We start from the raw sequence: 20,148 nt of genomic DNA, 5'->3' as shown, positions 1-20,148 counted from the left end.
TACAGAATCCTCCACACTGGGACAAGCCTGTTGCTCCTTGAAGGCAATGACAAAATTCTTTTCAGTATCAATGGAAACAGGCCCCAATGCCAGGGAAAATGGGTTCCATTTCTACAGAGGGGGTGAGGATTTGAAGTATTTAAATGCCTGATTTCCCCCTCCTCCTTACTGACCCAGCCCTGCCCCCTATTACCTCACAACATCTCTTTTGCTTAACAGTGATACCAGCATCGGCACCATCAGAGAAGAGAGAAATCACAAATGGGGCAATGGGAGGTGAGCCCTTCAGTGGGGGACAGAGAAAGTAGTTGGGATGGGGGAGGGGAAAGGATGAGAGAAGGAAAGAGAGACCTACTCTTGGGGGAAGGGAAGGCAAAAGGGGAAGGAGAATGAGCCCCAAAATGGGGGAAGTGGGTGAGGGGAACAGAATGGTGCACAGAGTAGGGGCTGAAATTTATCTAAAATACCTAGGGTTAATACTGATGGAAGGTTTCTATTCTGGCCCTCTCTGATATGTCATCTAGATCTCTCAAGTTTCTCCTGATCTCTTCTGGTTTCCTCATCTCCCTATTCCTTACTTTTCCTCTCTAGTGCTTGCCTATCTTTGCCTGACCCTCACTGCTCCCCTGACCCAGCCTGTTATGAGCTTATGAAAATTTGGAGGGGTCACCGGCATTCACCTCTGAAAGGCAGCTCACTGTACTGTGGATATGTCTTATCAGTAAAGACCCCAGGACAGACGTGTACTGCTGTCAATATTCACTTCAGGAAGACTGCATCTCCTCAACTGATTTTGCAGATTGCAGTTCCACATAACCTTTGTTCACCCCTCCATCACTCTGATTGATAGATAGCTCTGGTGACTGTGTGATGGTCTTTCAACTTGCAACCTGGGAGTTTCTCCCTGGGATCCTTGTGGTGACAGTTTCAGAGCATTAAGTCATTGAAACTACTTCCATCCATTCTCAGTATTCGGTGCAGAAGCACCTTTAGCTGAGGGAGAGGTGCTGGGGTGGAAACTTCCAATTGCACATTTCACATCACACAAGTAAGCATAACAATGTTCCGGACATAGCAATAGCCTTGTTTACCCTGACAGTGTACAATGTATGTTCACACATGATCAACTGTTGACACACTAGTTTCCTTGCACAGAAAAGTATGCACCCCTAGAGTGGGATTTAAAATAAAGAGCTTGCACCCTGCCAAGCCTGGTTTCCAAGCTCCCATGCTAAAACAACTAACCAGAGGTGTGGATCCAATTCCCATTGACTTTAATGGGTGTTGGACTGAGCCCTTGATCTGTACAAGTGACCCCAACTCACCTGGTATTTTGGAGATTGATGGATGCTTTCCTGCACCTCACAGGTCTGTCCTTGAGTAACTTCTCAGGCACAGAGTATGGCTGAACCTTTCCCTTTCGGCCTGTGTTCAGAAACGTCCTCTTAGCTGAATACACCTCTCTCCCCATTCTCTGCTGGGGCATTTCCTCGGGCTAGTTCTTCTGCTTCCCGGTCTTAGTGAATTCTGATTGCCTTTGTCCCCTAATAAATCTGTCTTTGTTTTATATGCATACATGATGCTTGTGGGCAGGGAAGTATGGCCTGTTAAGTATGGCCCAGGGAAGGTATTTAGTTTTTCCCAGGGTGCTAGGAGGGGGTTTGAGGTGGTGGTGGTGGTTGAAGCTGAATGTAAAGATGATGCGTAGGCTCTTGCTGGTACAGAATGTGACCACCCACCTATTCCATGGTTTAGGTTGGAGCAGGCCTGTGCTCATGTCCCTTCACTTGTTCCCAGTCAGCTTCTGTTCCCAATTTAAGACACTGATCCTCACTTTCAAAGCAATTAATAGATCAAGCCCCAGCTATGCCAAAGACCAAATTTTGATATGTGAACCTCTGAGCTCTCTGGGACGATGCGGATCTCAAAGCTCAGGATGAAACTTGGGAGAGCTGGGAGCAAAGCATGCTCTGTCAAGGAGATCCAGCCATGGAACAGGCTTCTGGAGATCCAATGAAGCCAGAATCTGACCATCTCTAGGAATTATTGCCAAGCCTTCCTCTTTGAAAAAGCCTTTCCACTATAAGGGACACTCCCAATTCAATCAATCTCTTCTACTTCCAAAACCTTAACAAGTCCCGCCCCCCCCCAAAAAAAAACCAATCCCAAACTCCTACCCCAGCAGAATTTTGACCCCTGAAAGGGAGAACAGCCAGCGTCTCCATGAAGTCCTATTGCTATCGACTACACGGAAGACACTCCAACACTACAGTGATAGGCTGCAGTATAAAACCCTAAGCTAGATAGCTAATATGGAGGTCTCCTAATTGGTTGAATTTCCTATTTTTAGTACAGTTTTAAAATTTAAAAAACCTAATATATTGGGGCAGGGAAGGGAAATGTGGTGTGACTTTTGAGGGGGTTTCAGCTAAAATGCTGACTTTTGTGTTTTGCCATAGCAAAGCCATGGTTTTTCCAACCTTTTGCTCTGGCAAACAACCAGCCTTTACTTTGTCTGGGACTCAAGGTTCATCTCAAGCAACATTTGTTCTCTCTGCGATTTTTGGCATCCTTTCCGTCTAATCCTTCTTATATAAGATGTTATCTGAATCATGGGTCGTACCTCCCGTCAGTTTTCAATGGCATGTGATTTTTACTCCTTATCATTCTACTTAATGTATTGGCTCTCTTTCTGAGGGGGGGGGGTGTGTTATTTCATGCTCTGTTGCCTTGCTGCAAAACTACTTCCATGTCTTCCAACCACATTTGTGAGAGCAATTGGAAGAAAAATCAGGATTTTGCAGGAAACATGGCTCCCAAATTGTATTGAACTGGCAATTAAATGAATGCAGTAATTGCCTTGATTTTTAACTCAAATGAGCCACTCTGAAGTTTTTGGTAAAGGATTCCTACAGTACTGTCCAGAACCCTCCAGGAAAGAAAACCTTCAGGATTTCTAAATGGATTTGTTCTGGTTCACATTCCAAGTTAAAGGTGCAGTTAACCACCGGGATTAGATTCTGGCAAGAGTATATTTCAGAAGCTAGAATCGATAATCATCTTAAAACCCTGTAATGTGCCAAAGTTGCCAGGGCCAATTCCAAACTGCATTAACCTGTCCCTCCACAGGGGCTCTGTAAGTGGGTGAGGGTGGGCAGGGCTGGGGCCAAAGGGACACCTGATCTCCAGGGCGACCCCAAACTCTTCAAGGGATCCAAACATAAGTTAATACTTACACTTGCCATCATTAACCTATGAAATTTCCCTCATTGCAGAGAAATCCTCTGCTGCACAAGGTGGATACTCACAGTGGCAACCTGACTCTTGCTGCCCTGAGAGGGGATAGGTCGGGGGTTGAGAAAACAGGTGGAGACATCATCTTTTGCAGATTTCCCATGGCCCTGTGCTGAGTGCAGCCATCTAATGGAGCAGCCATGTAGAACTGCTGTTTGCAGAGTTGTTGTAGTTGTGTGGGTCCCAGGATATGAAAGAGACAAGGTGGGTGTGGTAATGTCTTTTATTGGACCAACTTCTATTGGTGGAAGAGAGAAGCTTTCGAGCTCCACAGAGCTCTTCTTCAGGTCAAGTCGTCCTCTTCTCACTCACCTTGTCTCTCTCACATAGATGCTCTGCAAGCTCAAACTCCTGGGTTTTCTAGCCCCTCTCAGGGGGAATAACCTGCAGGTGAGACTTCCCCAAATGATCATTACAAACCTATTGTCTGAGATTTAGCATCCACCTAATAGAGCCGCATGTAGGGCCAAGGTACATGATAATTATAATGATAGCCATATAGTAGCCTCCTGATACAGATGGAAGTTTGAACAGTGGGGCCCTAACCCTGAAGAAGGGGTTTCTTTTGCAAACAGGCCCCGGACAGTTTGCACCATCTCTAAACATAGCCAGGGTGCAGGCGACTGGTTCTAGTTTTTTTCGCTGATGGCAATGACTCTGCTTGGTGTTTCTAATATCCCAGGCTCTGTTCCAGCTGTGGTTCGGTTTAATGGAGAAGCTTGTCGCAAAGTAAAACCAGAGCGAACTGTGAAATATATTTCAGCAGCCACATGTTTCTTCTGGTCGAATCAAAGCACTCATGCCAATGATTCTTTTAAGCCAAACAAAGTATTAAGAGCATGAGCCTGCAGGCTGCTGACCGTCCCCGAGGGTACATCTACACTACCCGCCTGGAAATTACATCTCCAGCTGCAAAGGTACTTGCGCTAGCTTTGATCAAGTAACCGCACCTAAAATAGCAGTGTAACCACGGTAGGGTGGGCTAAGCACCTGAGTATGATCCTATCTGAGACCCCGAGTATGTACTCGGGTGGCTAGCCCACGCCACCACAGCGCTCTAGCTTAATCAAAGCTAGCGTGGGTCCATCCACCCGAGACGGAATCTACACCTCCAGACTTCAGGGGGAGCTGAGTGCTCAGAACCTACTAAGAGCAGCCCCAAATCCGTTCAAACCCACTGAAGGATAAACCTACTGTATTCAGTGAGTCTCAGGGTGTGAAGCAAATAGCCCTGTTGAATGGATGAATTGCGTGCATGCAATAGCTCGATGTAAAAATAGCAAGCAGTAAAACTGTGGATGGGACAATCGCTTTATATAACATTTCACTTGCAAACTCTCCCAAGGAAGATGACAGATAAACTTGGTTCCAGAGGGATCAGTCCCAGCTGGTGCAAACTGGAGCAGCTCCAAGGTTGCTCTAATTTAAGCCAGCCCCATAGGCACCATTCTGCCAGTTGGAGATCAGTGCGATTTTGCGCCAGCCAGGCCCCCGGCTCCTACAACTGACCCACACTGGAATAGCCTCTTTAGGGTTGGGAGCAGTTGGCCTAAAGCCAACAGGGGAATTTCTGGGACAGCTTTAAGCCCTGTTGGACTGGTGCAAGGAGGACTTAATGTAGGCCAAGGATCTGGCCCTTCAATGTCTTTGGTTGTGACCTAAAGGCATGAGGAGCAGGTATCTTGGATGCTGGGTTTATATATCGTTTGTTTTTTAAACCAAAGTAAAAAAGATTTTCCTCTTTGAATTCCATGTTTTCTAACATGAGTCCAGCAGAGAATGCACATCTCAGTGTGATGGAGTGTGTGGCCTCAACTTGGAAATAACCGCAATGCCTGGAGTTAAAAAATGATACCCCTGGCTATTTGGAGTGTGATGTTGCATAAGCAAAGAACACATCTCAGCTGTTTCACTGCTTTAAACAGTCCTTCCATTCCACGTGAAAATAAATCCTCAGCAATTAACAGGCTATTAATTGAATGAGACCTCATGAGATCCCCAAACAATCACCTGTTTGTCTGCCATGTACTAATTACAACTGCTCAAAGTGCAGGTCTGGGTCTCTCAGGAGGAAGATCTATTAAACAAAACATGGTGGCTGCTTCCAAAATGTGCAGGGAACTGTATTGTCTGGACTGTTTATTTATTTCCAAGTGCAGGTATTACACAGTGTGTTTGTGTTAGCACACAGCAAAGACTTGGTGGGCAGATGGGAATTGTAATTGCAGCATAGACTCAATGCCGTGAGACCTTGTTGCCATTTACTCTGTCATAATATTGTTCATGATCCTTCTCCTAGGGTATTGCTGGAACTGATTTCATGGATGGGGAAGTAGTTAGAAATGCTTCCCTTTGAAACTGAGCAGCAGTGGGAGAGCTGGAAATTGCATGGGAGGCTTGCCTATGAAAATTGGATTCCATTAGCTGTGCTGGGGCATCGGGTTGGTAAGGAGATTTTTGAACTGTTCTTTGCCACCACTCCAGCCAGCAGAGATCCCTCAGTGGAGAAACCACTCTACTGGTCGCCTGGGGAACTCCTGCTGCCTCGCATGATTGGTTTTTAGGATGGATTTGATTCCTGCTTTCCGGGCTTTGGGCAGGTAGGTCCCTTCAGTAGAAGCTGCTTTAATAGTGGAATCTGGATTGCATTTGTTTAATATTTCAGGACTGTTTCAAAAAGCCTGTGGCACTGAGGCGAAGCCTAGGTCTAGTTTTGATTTTGAGTAAGATTTGCTGTCAGAAGGAAATATCGCAAGACTCCAAGGGCTATTTATTGTGATCCACTTGATTCCTGAACAGCGGAAGGGCAGATGGGTCTGTTACCAAACTGCAAGATAGGGGTCAGGTCCTCCCATCTCCCAGGGGTGTTATGAGGATGAAATCCATTAATGACTGTGAGGGGATGAGGGCAGTATAATTTACCTGGATAGAAACAGGGAAGAGGGGTAATTTCCTGATGATAAAGGTACTGTGGGACTAGCAGCACACAGCCACAAGAAGGTGCAGGGGGGGAGGATGAAATACCAAGAGGTAGCTCAAAGAAGCCACAGTACAGCCCTATAGTGGCTTATGAGAACTACATTTTTCTGAGATATTTGTTATAATTCCCTTTTGAGAAATTACTTGGGTTAGGGGTGTGATTTTTTTTTTAACTGAAGTGGTCACACTGTACAATCCCTAGTGTGGACACAGTAATACTAGTATAAGGGTGCCTTGTACAGCTAGAGCTCGTAACACTTCTAAAGGATATTTATACCCACACAACTGCATCCGCACTGCAGGGGTGGGGGTTCCTACTGCTTTAACTTGACTGCTATTATTAAAGTGGCACAACTAGTATGTGTGGTAACAAGCCCGTTCTTAGGGTATGGCTGCACTACAGAGGCTATGCCGGCATAGCTGTGTTGCCGTAGTAATGCTGGCATAATCCCATCATTCAGATGCAGCCTCACCAACAGAAGGGGTTTTTCGATCAGTGTCAGAACGCCGCCTCCCCCATACGATGGTAGCTAGGTTGACAGAAGCATTCTTCCGTTATATAGCTGTGTCTACACTGCGGGTTAGGTTGGCATTGCTACATCAGTCGGGCGGGAGGGGTGCTCAGTGGTTTGAGCATTGGCCTGCTAAACCCAGGGTTGTGAGTTCAATCCTTGAGGGGGCCATTTAGGGATCTGGGGCAAAAATTGGGGATTGGCCCTGCTTTGAGCAGGGGGTTGGACTAGATGACCTCCTGAGGTCCCTTCCAACCCTGATATTCTATGATTCTATTCTATGAATGTTGACCTAACTTCTAAGCGTTGACCAGGCCTCACTAAAGACAAAAACCCAGTTCAAGGCTCCCAAAAGTTTGAAGTTCCTGAGGCCCTGGCCATCCCCTGTACCCAGGAGATGTGTAGCTTAAATGAACAAAAACTACCCAAAGTTTTGCTTCTGTTGACAAGCGCTTTGAACCCACAAAGTTCAACTAGCTATGAAATTCCCTGAAATGGGCTCTCCTGACCCAGGGCTTTGGCTGTGTCGTGTGGTTTGGAGGGTTTTTCTTTTCTTGTTTTAAACCAGCAGAGTCACACTGATTCTACAGAGTGGGCCGAACTCTGCTGTCAATCACAGCCTGTGGGTTGAGCTGTACACGTCAAACTCCACATTCCCATTCAGCCCCAGTGGAACTCCCATGAGCTCACAGAGGTGTTTGCACAAAGAGCAAGGGTAAAAAGTCTTAGTGCCGTAAGTAAACTCTCAGTATTTCACTGTCTCATTCAGCATCCCTTTTTATACCTCTGCTGTTTCTGCCCTTTATTTCTCTTTCCTCCCCATCCTCATTTCTCTCTCTTCTCTGTCTGCCTTAATGCACAGGGAGGAAAAGAGCAGTTTCTTCCTTGCAGCTATTCCCACCCATCCATCTTCCAGACACTTGACTCCTCCCCCTTCCCCTTTTCAGCTGCAAAAACGCACACAGCAATTAAATAGTTAATGTTGACATCATAACTGTCATCGTTGGGCTTTAGGGTCAACAAATAATGCATAGATTATAAAGCCAAAAGAGACCTTGTGATCATCTAGCCTGATAATACAGGCTGTAGGACTCCCCTGAATTAGTTCTTATTTTAACAAAAGTATATTTTTTAGGGAAAAAAACTTCCAAACCTAAAATTGCCAGTGACAGAGAATCTACCACAAAGCTTGGTGAGTTTTTCCAGTGGTTGACCACCATCACTGTTAAAAACTTGTACCCTATTTCTTCTTCTTCCTTTATGCCGCTTTTCCTGGTGAGGGTCGCAGCGGCAGCATGGAGAGTAGGGAGAATCAGACCGCCCTTTCCTCCGCAACAGGTTCCAGCTCCTCCTAGGGGATTTCCCAGTGTTCCCAGGCCAGCTGGGGGATATAATCCCTCCAGTATTTTCCTGGGTCGGCCTCAGGGCCTCCGCCCAGTGGGATGTGCCCAGTAGCGTTCCAACAGAAGCATCCCAGGGGGCATCCTAACCAGATGCCCGAACCACCTCCAACTGGCTCCTCTCGATCCAGAGGATCACCTTTTCGGGCTTGGCCCAGCCAGGTTACGTGAGTAGCCTGAACACCAGACGCTCGCCTGACACCACCCCCAGGAGAAGGTCCCAGTATTGCTAGTCCAGGCAAGGTTTGCATGGTCATTTTTGGGCTTTCATGAGGGTCTTGAGGTGGATCCTTTTTAGGCTGGAACCTTCCCCAAACTATTTGCCTCGGGTGACCCTACCAGGTGCACTAGGCTCCAGGTGGCATAGTGGGTTCGTCGGAACATGCAAGCCCCTCCACCACAACAAGGTAAACACAACAGAGGGAACTTGCCCCCTATTTCTAGTCTGAATTTGTCTAGGTTCAACTTCAAGCCATTGGATCTTGTTATACCTTTGTCTGCTAGATTGAAGAGCCCTCTGTTATCAAATTCCTGTGCCCCGTATCAATACTTATGGACTGTGATCACCATCCCTTAACAATTCTCTTTGTTAAGCTAAGCCGATAGACTCAAGGAGCTCAAACATTAAAAAATTGGAAGACAGGCCTTCTAATCAGTCTGGTGGCTGTTCTCAATCGGGGCAGGTTAGGGAGTCCAGACTCCACCAAGACAGTGTTTTCACTGTTTGCTTGCAGGCTTGAGAGGACCAGGCTGCATCCTGTAGACTCAGATCAAATTTGGAAGGTTCTCCTGGCACCCAGGAGGGGCACAAATGCTTCTGCAGAACCTAAATGGGCCAGGTAGGCCCACGTGTACATCTAGCATGCATGGTGCTTGATGACACCTCCATTTCAAACAGCAACGTTTCCTCATGAAAAGCCACCCACTTCCTTTTACAGCAAGAAACTGAATCAAATCAGTGGTGATGTACTCAGTAAGCCAGAACTGTAAAGCTCTCCTAAACCAAAGGGTTGGGAGGAGGAACTGCCCCCAGCTTTGCGTGAGACAGGTAGAATAACCCATTTTCAAACAGGACCAACACCTTTTCTAATCCTGCTCATATAATGTTCTCCTACCCCAGTGATTTGCTTCTTATGTGACCTTTGATCTTGTCACTCCTTTTTTAAAGTCAGCCAGCTCATTATGGCATTTTGGTTCATATCGGGCAGCCACTGAAATCTAGCCATTTGTGATCTTTATCCAAAGGCACTACATCAGCTAGCAGTGACTCAAAGAAGCTAGAGAATGTTTGACACTTGGGACAGGCAGAATTTTGCCAACAGTATGTGTGGCGGGGGATATGATGTAAATCATGTCATCGTGGGTCTGCTGCAGATAAAACAGCTGGGAGAGCAGTTTTATCATCACTGTTACTCCTGGTTTGTATCACTTTTGAGCTAGAGTGTAGGGAAAATCACATCTCAGTGTGGGATGCAAGAGAAATGATATTTCCACAGGACTTTCTCCTTTCGGTCTAGTTCTTACAATACTGGACCAGTGTAATCTGCAATAAACAACTCTGATCCCAGTGGGTGATTATAATATTTTGCTATAAGGAAAAAATAGTTTCCCCTTGTTTAGCATCTCCAAGATGTGTTGCTAGAGACATTGTCTTCTGTGCATCTCCTCCAGAACCCAGTAATGATGGTTCTTCTGCAGAAACAAATCCAGTGGGCTGATATCTTTTCTGGTTTTCCTCGTTGTCTTTACCTGCCTTTCTCATTTTGTGAAGATCCCGAGCAATTTTTTTTTCAGTGTCTTCCAATAATGTTGTCAATAAATTGAACAGAAGAGCAATCCAGGCCAGGCCAAAGATAATCCAAATGGCAACCAAAGATCGGTAATAGGAAGGATAATTCCTGTCAGGCTGTTTACCTGAATACAAGGAGAAAAAATAGAGAAGAATCAATTAAGAAGTTGAATTCAATTTGCCTGACTACAATTGGTTGAGCTAGTGTATTGGTCAGAATATTTCATGTTGAATACTTTGAAAAGGACACTAAGATGTAGTGCGTTGCCTCATCTTTCCAAAAGGAATGGAACTGTGCTACATTTTCCACTGGAGAAATGCTTTACTGGATTGGTGTGTAGGAGCTAACACAGGCAAACCCAATAATTTGCAGTGATATACCACAATGTAACCATATTATATTAGAATTAAGATACTCCAGGATATGTTTTAGTAGCAAGCACAAGGACAGAGTGCAACTGGAGGAGTGAAGCTGAAATGTACCATGTCTACCAACTTATGCCATCTCCATAGACTTACCGAGCAAAGTGTGATTGTGACCTAATAAATAGCTGTCACAAATAGCAGACAACCTTGCATGTATAGGAGAAACCTATAATTCATACGTTACTTGCTGCAGGGCCTACTCCGCTAAAAAAGAATGAAATGCAATGAAAGCAACTGTTGAAAACTCTCTACCACATACTGAAAACTGAAGGCACAACTTTCCGCATTTGAAACCACTGGATTGATGTGTATTTCATGCAGTCTAAACCTTTTAACATCACTGGGAGTTCTCCACCTGCTGTTCTACACAGGTCATTTAGTTTGGCTTCTCAGACATAAGCAATCCTCCAACAAGTGAAGCTTTGTTCCCACTCTGTTTAGTCACGTGTAACCTTAATAGTACAATGCAGCCAAGACGGCTCACTGAAATGTAAACTTCTGCTTGGCTAACACATAAGGTCAAAACATCAGCATGGAATCTTCAGAGTAACAGGCCTCGACTCTGTAAGTGTAACTGCACCGTGTGCAGTTTACATTGTGTGAATCCAAAACCTTGGCACTCAAAACTCTGCTGTTTTGCTACATTTTTGTAGCAAAATTAAAGGGGGTGGATTTGGGTAGGGGTTTGGGTATCTGTGACACTCTGCACCCCATATTCACCATAGTAATACGATTATGATATGATTATTATATAATTATGATGCATCTTGTACGAGGTATGTCATGTGAGGTGTCTATAGAAGTTATGGTTTGCTGACTATGATTATCCTATTTGTATGAATGTATCATTTTTGTATCTGGAGTTATCAGTATTGACTGTATTTGTATTTCAAATGTACTTGCACTTGGGTAACACTCGCAAATTTTTAGGCCTTGTTTATACTGCCACTTTACAGCACTGAAACCTTCGCGCTCAGGGGTGTGAAAAAACGCCTCCCTGAGTGATGCAAGTTTCAGCGCTGTAAAGTGGCAGGGTAGATGGTGCACCAGCCCTGGGAACCGCGTTCCCAGCACTGGTAGCTACTCCCCTTGTGGGGGTGGGGGTGTGATTATACAGCCACATTAAAGCGCTGCCGTCTGCCAGTGCAGTGTGAATGGCCTATTCTAGTTGAATGGCCTATCAACAAAGACAATGAGTCATGGGGAAAGCTTATCTTCGCCTGATGAACTGTCCTGGGGACGCTTCAGTCAGCCTCTGCATAATAGCTACCATGACTCACCAAAGCATGCAAGGGCATTTGACTAGATCACATGATACTGAACTCCATTTTGGTTCCTGTATTTTTCCACAAACTGGACTAGGAACTTGGCTTGGAACAAAGGGGTTCCCGCCACATGGAAGAAGCTATAAAAGGGGGATGTGAGATCACCAATTGGCCTCACTCCCCACACAAGAGAACACCTGGAAACACCTGAGGAACAAAGACTGAACTGGATGAATTGCTGGTCCCAGGCAGGAAAGAAGGAAGTCTGTGTATGTGGACTGTTTACACTATGTAACAGGGTGAGACACTGCTTAATTCAAATCCTATCTAGTATATTAGGCTTAGATTGAGTTTTTATTTATTTGCTAGGTAATCTACTTCGATCTGTTTGCTATCCCTTATAATCACTAAAAATCTATCTTTCTGTAGTTAATAAATCTGCTCTTTATTTTACCTAAAACAGTGTGGTTTGAGTGACGTGCTTGGCGAGAAATCTCAGCTCAGCAATGAGAGTTGGTGCATGTCCACTTTCCTTTGTAGAAGTGGTGGACTAGGTAATAAATCCATATTGGTCAGGACAGTACAGCTCCAGGGTCCTAGGCTGGGGAGCTGGGGGTATTTTGGTTGAAGCCTCTCTCTTGTTAGTTCATGAGTGGCTCTGGGTGCATTCATGCAATCTAGCCGGGTGTGGGGCTCCACATGTTGTTGTGCTGAGTGATCACCGCACCTGGAGGGGCTTGCTGCTTGTCACTAGTAAGGCATTGTGAGAGACAGCCCAGGCTGGAGAGTTCAGAGGGCAAAATGTGAGAGGGAACCCAGATTGGTAAAACAGAGGGTTCAGCAGTACCCCAGGTCCAGGTTGCACCCTGGGAGGCCCATCGCAGTTTCTGTTTATCTTTTCTCTGGGACAAATATGGCCCTGCAGACATGTGACAAAGCAGGAGAAACGTGCAAAAGTTTGCCTTTCTGTTCTTGTCCCAGGTCCTAAGTAGCTGTGCAGTTATGGCCCTGATGTCTGCCTGAAAACATTGTTCAGAAGGGAAGTGTAGCTCTGAGTACTGGGATTTACTCCGAGGATCATTTTTCATGGATAATTCCATGTGGGTGGAATGGAGAGAGTAAGAGTAGCCCCTGGAGTGGAAGCCTGCATGGGTGTGGAGGAGCCCTAACCATTATGAAACTGGAGAGGGGCAGGATGGAGGGAACCTTCCTTGAGGCCCTGCCCCTGTCATGCTTCTTCTCGCCCCCACTCGCTCCATCCCCCTTCCCTCAGTCGCTCGCTCTCCCCCACCCTCACTCACTTTCACTGGGCTGGGGCAAGGGGTTGGGGTGTGGGGGAGGGGGGGTGAGGGCTTTGGTGTGGCAGGGATGAGGGATTTGGGGTGAAGGAGGGGGCTCAGGGCTGGGGCAGGGGGTTGGGGGTGCAAGCTCCAGGAGAGAGTTTGGGTGCGGGAGGGGGACTCCGGGCTGGGGCAGGGGGTTGGGGTGCGGGGGAGGGGGGCTGAGGGCTTTGGTGTGGCAGGGATGAGGGGTTTGGGGTGCAGGAGGGGGCTCAGGGCTGGGGCAGGGGGGGGCATAAGGGCTCTGGCTGAGGGTGTAGGCTCTGGGGTAGGGCCAGAAATGAGGGGTTCAAGGTGCGGGAGAGGGCTCTGGGCTGGAGCAGGGGGTTGGGGTGTGGGGGTGAGTGTGAGGGCTCCGACTGGGGGTGTGGCCTCTGGGGTGGGACCAGAAATGAGGGGTTTGGGGTGCAGGAGGGGGCTCAGGGCTGGGGAAGGGGGTTGGGGGTGCAAGCTCCAGGAGAGAGTTTGGGTGCGGGAGGGGACTCCGGGCTGGGGCAGGGGGTTGGGATGCGGGGGAGGGGGGGTGAGGGCTTTGGTGTGGCAGGGATGAGGGGTTTGGGGTGCAGGAGGGGGCTCAGGGCTGGGGCAGGGGGGGCATAAGGGCTCTGGCTGAGGGTGTAGGCTCTGGGGTAGGGCCAGAAATGAGGGGTTCAAGGTGCGGGAGAGGGCTCTGGGCTGGAGCAGGGGGTTGGGGTGTGGGGGTGAGTGTGAGGGCTCCGACTGGGGGTGTGGCCTCTGGGGTGGGACCAGAAATGAGGGGTTTGGGGTGCAGGAGGGGGCTCAGGGTTGGGGCAGGGGGTTGGGGGTGCAAGCTCCAGGAGAGAGTTTGGGTGCGGGAGGGGACTCCGGGCTGGGGCAGAGGGTTGGGGTACAGGGTGGGGTGAGGGCTCCAGCTGCGGGTGTGGGCTCTGGGGTAGGGCCAGAAATGAGGGGTTCAGGGTGCAAGAGAGGGCTCTGGGCTGGAGCAGGGGGTTGGGGTGCGGGAGGGTGTGTGAGGGCTCCGACTGGGGGTGCGGCCTCTGGGGCAGGAGATGAGTGGTTTGGGATGCAGGAGGAGGCTCAGGGCTGGGGCAGGGAGTTGGGTGGGGAGGTGTAGGGTACAGGCTCTGGGAGGGGGTTGGGGTGTGGGAGGGTGTTTGGGGTGTGGGGTCCCGACTAACCACAACTCCCAGGAAGCAGCTGCCAGGTCCCTGCAGCCCCAAGTTGCATGGACAGCCAGGGAGGCTCCGCACGCTGCCCTCACACCTGCAGGCACTGCCTTCACAGCTCCCATTCGTCACGGTTCCCAGCCAATGGGAGTTGCGGAGCCAGTACAGGGTGGGGGCAGAGCACGGAGCCACCCTGTGCCTAGGGGCCGCATAGACCTGGCGGCTGCTTCCGGGAGCTGCACAGAGGCAGGGCAGGTAGGGAGTCTACCTTAGCCCCGGGTCCCCACTTCGCCGCTGACCAGACTTTTAATGCCCCAGTCAGCGGAGCCAACCAGAGCTGCCAGGGTCCGTTTTCGACCAGGCATTCAGTTATTTTAAAGTACCCATTTAATTTGGACCGGGGCAGATGTCACAGCCAGTTCTGTTGCTGCCTGTGCCTTAGCCCTTTATCTTGTGAGGTGCGGAATATTCTCAACCCCACACTGACTGTGATGTTCCAATCAGAATTCTCTCTCTCTCTTCCTCTCCCTCCCTCTCTCTCTTTTTTTTTTTTATTTTGGGGGTGGGGGCGGAATTAAGGGCTTGTGAAAGAAGCTGGATTGTCAGCCCCAGAGACAGGAGTTTATTTACTCACAAAAGAGGTAGAATATAGGCAATGTCAGTGCAAGTTTCCCCACACCATTCTGCCAACACACCTCAGCCCTGACCTGGAGGGAGTCCTCACAATGGGTGAGAAGGAAAGACAGTCAGTCTCCATGCCCTTCAGTTCTTGGCTGAATTTAAGCTTGCCGGCAGAGGTGGTCTTTTTGTGCTGTGAATGGCCTGTCCACTGAGAACTGGAGTGAGACCTCCAGACTCAATGCACTTAAGCCACAGATCTTCTAGTACCAATGCAAATGCTGTTTACTTGTCATTTCTCTGTGGAGAGGACGTCTGGTTGCCAACATATTACCAGGACAGGCACTGTGGAGGAATCTGTTCACTTTGACAAAATCCAAATATTGGATCATTTCTGCTGACAGTGGTTTGGACTCTGGAGTTCTCTTGTGCGGGGCCTCTTGAGGGGTTCATTCCAAAAGCAAACAGAGAGAGAATATTTTGGTGAGAAATACCTGAAGGTGTTTGTAGAATGACTTTGCCTAGCTAGGCTGTGTTTTATAGGGTTTAACTTCAGGAGAACTTTTGAACTTGTGTGATGTCCAGGAGGGTCTAATGACACATAGGGGATCCCAGGAGTTAATTTCTATGGTGACTCATGTTAGTGGAGGAATAGGTCTCCATCCCCAGGATAAGCTTTCTATTGCTCACTCTTCATCAAAAACTGAAGCTGTGAAGAACGTTGCTTAAAAATTAGGCATTTTAAAACAAGCCCTGATTATTTCTTCACTAACTAAAACACATGAGTCAGATATGCACATAAGATTTTGTAGTTGGGACACCCCCGAGTCTCCTTTCTTGCTCCCCAACTTCCTCCCCCCGCCAACCATGGATAAAGCACCATGTTTCATAGTGTCTAGGCATTTGGGCACCCTGAGCCATTCTGGGCTACCCCCAGGAAACTGGTCATTCCTCCTAGAATTACAAAAGCTAGAGCTGGGAAAGACCACTGAATGCAGCATTGCTTCCTAAAGTGCGTTCGCTTGTGCTTTGTCCCATCTCCTTTTAGTCACGACCATGGTAATTCTGCCACCTTTTAATTCAGAGAGAAGTACTGTTGTCTTTACCTACTACGTAGTCTCCAAAGCCAATGGTGCTCAGGGTGATAAATGCAAAATAAACTCCTTCACTGTAGGACCAGCCCTCCACCACCTGGAAGACAAATGACGGCAGACACAGGAACACTAGAATGCCCATCACCAGGAAGAAGAGAAGGGTCAGAAACTTGATCTTCTTCTGAAAAATAAACCAACACAAATTGCGGTCCACTTGGACACATGAGGAAATCCTACACAACGTGAGTATTTTGGATGAATAGCTGGACAGGAATTTCTCCCAGGTCTGCAGGAGTTAAAGGTTGACACAGTCACACAAAAGGACTATATTTCCCATGAGGCACCATGGCCTCACTCTGTGGTGAGGAGAGGTCACCTATTATAGCCATTTCATAGCCACGGTGCATCATGGGAGATGAAGTCCAGCCCCAGAGATGAATGACAGCATGAAACACTTGAACTACAACTCCCATGAGGCATCGTGCTGACATTTCAGAATCAAAATGTTTGTTTTCAGCCAAAATATTTCAGATTTAGTTGGATTCTGGGTGTTCAGTTGTTTGACCCAAAAAAATTTAAATTTTCCATGGAAAATTTCCAACCAGCCCAAATAACTGTCATTAAGGCCCAGACCCTTAATGGCTGGGTGGCGCTGGCTTTCCATTGGGGGAGCACCCCGAGGCTGGGGGAACTTCTGGTGGTGGAGAGACAGTGCAGCAGCTTCGGCACCATCCCTTCTCTTTGCAGTCAAGAATGGGGGGGCCTCGCTGGGTTTGGTATATGCTAAAATTTCTCTTTTCTTTTTGTAGGTATGACATTTACAAGTAGAAATTGGGCTAAAGGAAAGGAAACCGGACAACCGTGGTACCCACACTGGAGAGAGCGAGGTGAGCTGTGTACTCCCCAGATCCCTGGTTGGTGCAATCCTTCCATTCCATGTCTATGGAATTTTTGCAGGCCTGGGGAGGGAGGTGTATCTGTTTGAAGGATGAAGGGAATTGGCTTTAGTGCTGATACCGCTTTTTATGGAAGAACTCAGATTACTCATTAGCCCCAGAAGAATAACTCCCACCACCTCAAAAGCAGCGGGGAGAGCAATAGGAGCTGCTAGAGACTCAGGGTATGTCTACACTGCAGCTGGGATCGAGCCTCCTTGTGGTAACGGAGCTTGGGCTAACATGCTAAAATCACTGGGTGGGCATTGCTGCCCCGGCAGAGGCTCAGGCTGGCCACCTGAGCTCTGACGAGGGGGGTGGGGCAGGCTTGAGCCCGGGTGGCTAGCCTGAGCCTCCACTGGGGTGCCACAACCACCAGGCAGCTCTTTGTAGTGCTGTAGTGTGAGCCCTGCTAGGACAAGCCTGTCTGCCTGGAGTGGAAGGCTCGCACCCGGCTGCAATGCAGACTTATCCTCTGGGGCACAATCAGCCTTGAGAGCCCTTGCCTCCAACTCCGAGAGACCCATTCCCATCTTTCAACACGTTGACTAGAATGGCCCTCTTCTGGTGGGCTGTTCGTTCTTTGTCTCTGACCCCGTGGAGCGGCTGGCTCGTGGTGTGGCAGCAGGCAGTTTAGGCCATTAGGATACAGGAGGAGAGGGGTGGGGTACTTGGAATCTTGGAACTAACAAGCCGTGCAGTGCACCTTGCATCACCCCAGATATTTTGCTCAAATTTCTCATATTTTTGTAGGTGTGGAAGATATTTTGCATGTATGTCTTTTTCCCCACACCCTTGTCTCATCTCTTTAGAGTATAAAATGTTTAAAGCAGGGACTCTCTCTTCATATGCATTTGTACAGTGCCTAACACCGCTTGGGTGCATAAGTAGCATATAAAGTAACTCAGATATATCTGGAAGAAAACCCAATAGCCAGCATACAAACAATCCTGGAGAGAATGAAACTGATTACCTTTTTCATTCCTTTCTCATACAGCCATCTCCCAAACCTTTCACACAGCAGAGAAAGCATCTTACTGACCCGGTGCAGGAAAACGATATTAAAAGGGATTCCAAATGAAGCAAAAAAGACACAGAAGATCTGGCCAGCAGACGTTTTAGGACACAGGGTACCATAGCCTATTAAAAGACAAAAAGGTGACAGGGAGCATTCCAGTGAGCCTTGTCCTTAGAGCTTGGGCTTCTAATCAGGTCACACATATAGACACATTCACACGTGTCCCACTTCTTGCATTCATGCCAACACAGCTTTAGCACATCACGAGCATTCCTCGTGCTCCAAAGTCAGACTCACGCTCTTTCCAATCAAAGCAGAGAGACTGATTAAATGACATGTTCTGCATATTCTTAGGGTTCAGAGAGTGCTGTGTTTGGCTCCAGCCTGGCCTTCATTTGAACTACATTATAATCTGAAAGCAATCTACAAAAACACACTATCCACTGCTACAAGTATGCAAGTAGATACAACATGGAAAGAGAGAAACCAGAAGTTAGGGGATCTGGAAGATGTCAAGGCTGGAGTTTGGGCTGTTTGCCGCTCAAGGATCAGATAAGCCCCATTCCTGAATCTTAACTCCCATCTAATTTCTTGTCACGCCATCCCTCAAGGATCAGCGTACAGCACTGCACTAAGAAACCCACTGATAATTTTGGAATATGTGGAACTGGCATCAAAATCCTGTGCCTTCTCTTAATTTAGTGACTCTAAAATTTGCAGTCCCACAACTTCCCTCTTATTTCAATGGCTCTGGGAATCCCAACTCTTTAACAGCTGTACATAATATAGTATCACCTTATAACAACGCCCTTCATCCCAAGGGATTGTAAACATGCCATGTATAGGTGTCACTTCCCCCCACCACTGAAGTGCAGCCACCTCTTATATCCAATTGAAAACACAGAGATCAATTACATAGGCAGAAAGTGGAATTTGGCCAGGACACCGGGGCTAATAACCCTCTGCAAAAGAACCTTAATGGTTATAAATGGCCAGGACTTTAACCTTAAGTTTCATTAGAAAAATGGGACATTCCAACATCACAGGCCTCCTCCCACCCCCGCCTGAGTGTAAGGCCGACAGACCCCAGCCTTCTGCAGGCGGGATCGAACCTGGGGCTTCTAGAGCTTAGTGCATGAGCCTCTACCGCGTGAGCTAAAAGCCTCTTAGCTAAGGTTGTAGAGCAGACTCATTTTCTCTCTCTAAGTGGTCTCGGTGCCACTAGATGGGACAGAACCCCACACCCAGGAGGTGTGTGGGTTACAATAGCACCATACTAAAGTACTGGCTCAAGTACAGGTCGGAGGGAAGCATGCCACCTAGGGAATGTACAGCATCCCATTCTGTAGCACAGTGGGTTTTCCTTGAGGGAAAGGGGACCGTGCTCAGCTTGTGAGATCTGATGAACCGGAGCCTGGAATGGAATGGGCTGCTGGGAATAAACACACAGCCATTAATATAAACAAGCGAGCAACACCTGGGATCCAACATGTTCCTGGTGTTCCGCTGACGTCACCGAGAATGCAGCACCATTCTAATGGAGAAGAGTGGACAAACGTAGCCACGCATCAAACCCACCCAGTTAACTCAGATCCAATGAACTACGGCCTGAGCAGCTGAGTTACAGTGGTACAATCCCTCTACTGTGGACACAGTTATATCAGCATGAGGGTATGTCTACACTAGAAACGCTACAGCGGTGCAGGTCTATGCGGGAAGGAGAATAAGCTCTGCAGGTGAAAGGCATTGTTATACCAGTATAAATGCATCCACACGAGGGTTTGTACTGCTATAACTACATCCGTTTAAAAAAAAAAACCCACACCTTCCTGACATAGTTGTAGCGGTATGAAATCGGTGTGTAGACCAGGCCTTTAAAGATAAAGAATTTATTTACACCAGGGTTGAATTTGCTATCAGGTGTTTTTAAAGGGGAGCAATACCTGAAAAATGAGACAATGGCTGCATAACTCTAAGAATTTACTGTAGCATGTCCCCTCCCCCATAGCCATTCAGCTGCTGCAAGGCGTGTGTCATATAGGGATAGTCCCAGGTTTTGTTTGTGTCCTTAGTGTGTCAGTGTCCCTGAGAAGTGGCGCTGTTCCAGCACAAGTCAATCTCTGACTGATAATACAATGGTCCTATTTACGGGGGAAAGAAAATAAGACAGTGCCCTAGTTCATTGGCCTTTAGGCCATGGGAACTTTCACTATTGTCTGCCTGTGTTACCAGAAGGTTGTTGCATTCTCCGTTTGGATGAGACAGAGCTATTTGTCTTCATCTCACTGCACTTTTGGCCTCTTTTGGCCTCTTTCATCCAGATCAAACAC

General features: G+C 47.6%; 1 protein-coding gene and 1 long non-coding RNA gene across 2 annotated transcripts in view; one reads left to right on the top strand and one right to left on the bottom strand.

Annotated features, from left to right (window-relative positions):
* Positions 1-20,141, top strand: part of LOC140913933 (uncharacterized) — a 33,509-nt gene extending 13,368 nt beyond the window's left edge. The window contains exons 2-4 of the long non-coding RNA XR_012159702.1: positions 15,946-16,107; positions 16,675-16,752; positions 17,798-20,141. This is a non-coding gene — a long non-coding RNA (uncharacterized lncRNA). The remainder of the gene's footprint in view (positions 1-15,945; positions 16,108-16,674; positions 16,753-17,797) is intronic.
* LOC140913932 (potassium channel, subfamily K, member 16-like) overlaps positions 9,774-20,148 on the bottom strand; it is a 15,471-nt gene continuing 5,096 nt past the window's right edge. The window contains exons 3-5 of the mRNA XM_073350742.1: positions 17,774-17,940; positions 15,878-16,046; positions 9,774-10,099 (exon numbers count right to left, since the gene is read on the bottom strand). Coding sequence (XP_073206843.1) covers positions 9,774-10,099; positions 15,878-16,046; positions 17,774-17,940 — 662 coding nt within the window. The remainder of the gene's footprint in view (positions 10,100-15,877; positions 16,047-17,773; positions 17,941-20,148) is intronic.

The sequence above is a fragment of the Lepidochelys kempii genome, chromosome 6, assembly GCF_965140265.1.
Source record: "Lepidochelys kempii isolate rLepKem1 chromosome 6, rLepKem1.hap2, whole genome shotgun sequence".
In the NCBI taxonomy this organism is placed as follows: Eukaryota; Metazoa; Chordata; order Testudines; family Cheloniidae; genus Lepidochelys; species Lepidochelys kempii.
The sequence above is the reverse complement of the archived record's forward strand: the minus strand, read 5'-3'. Positions and strand labels throughout refer to the sequence as shown.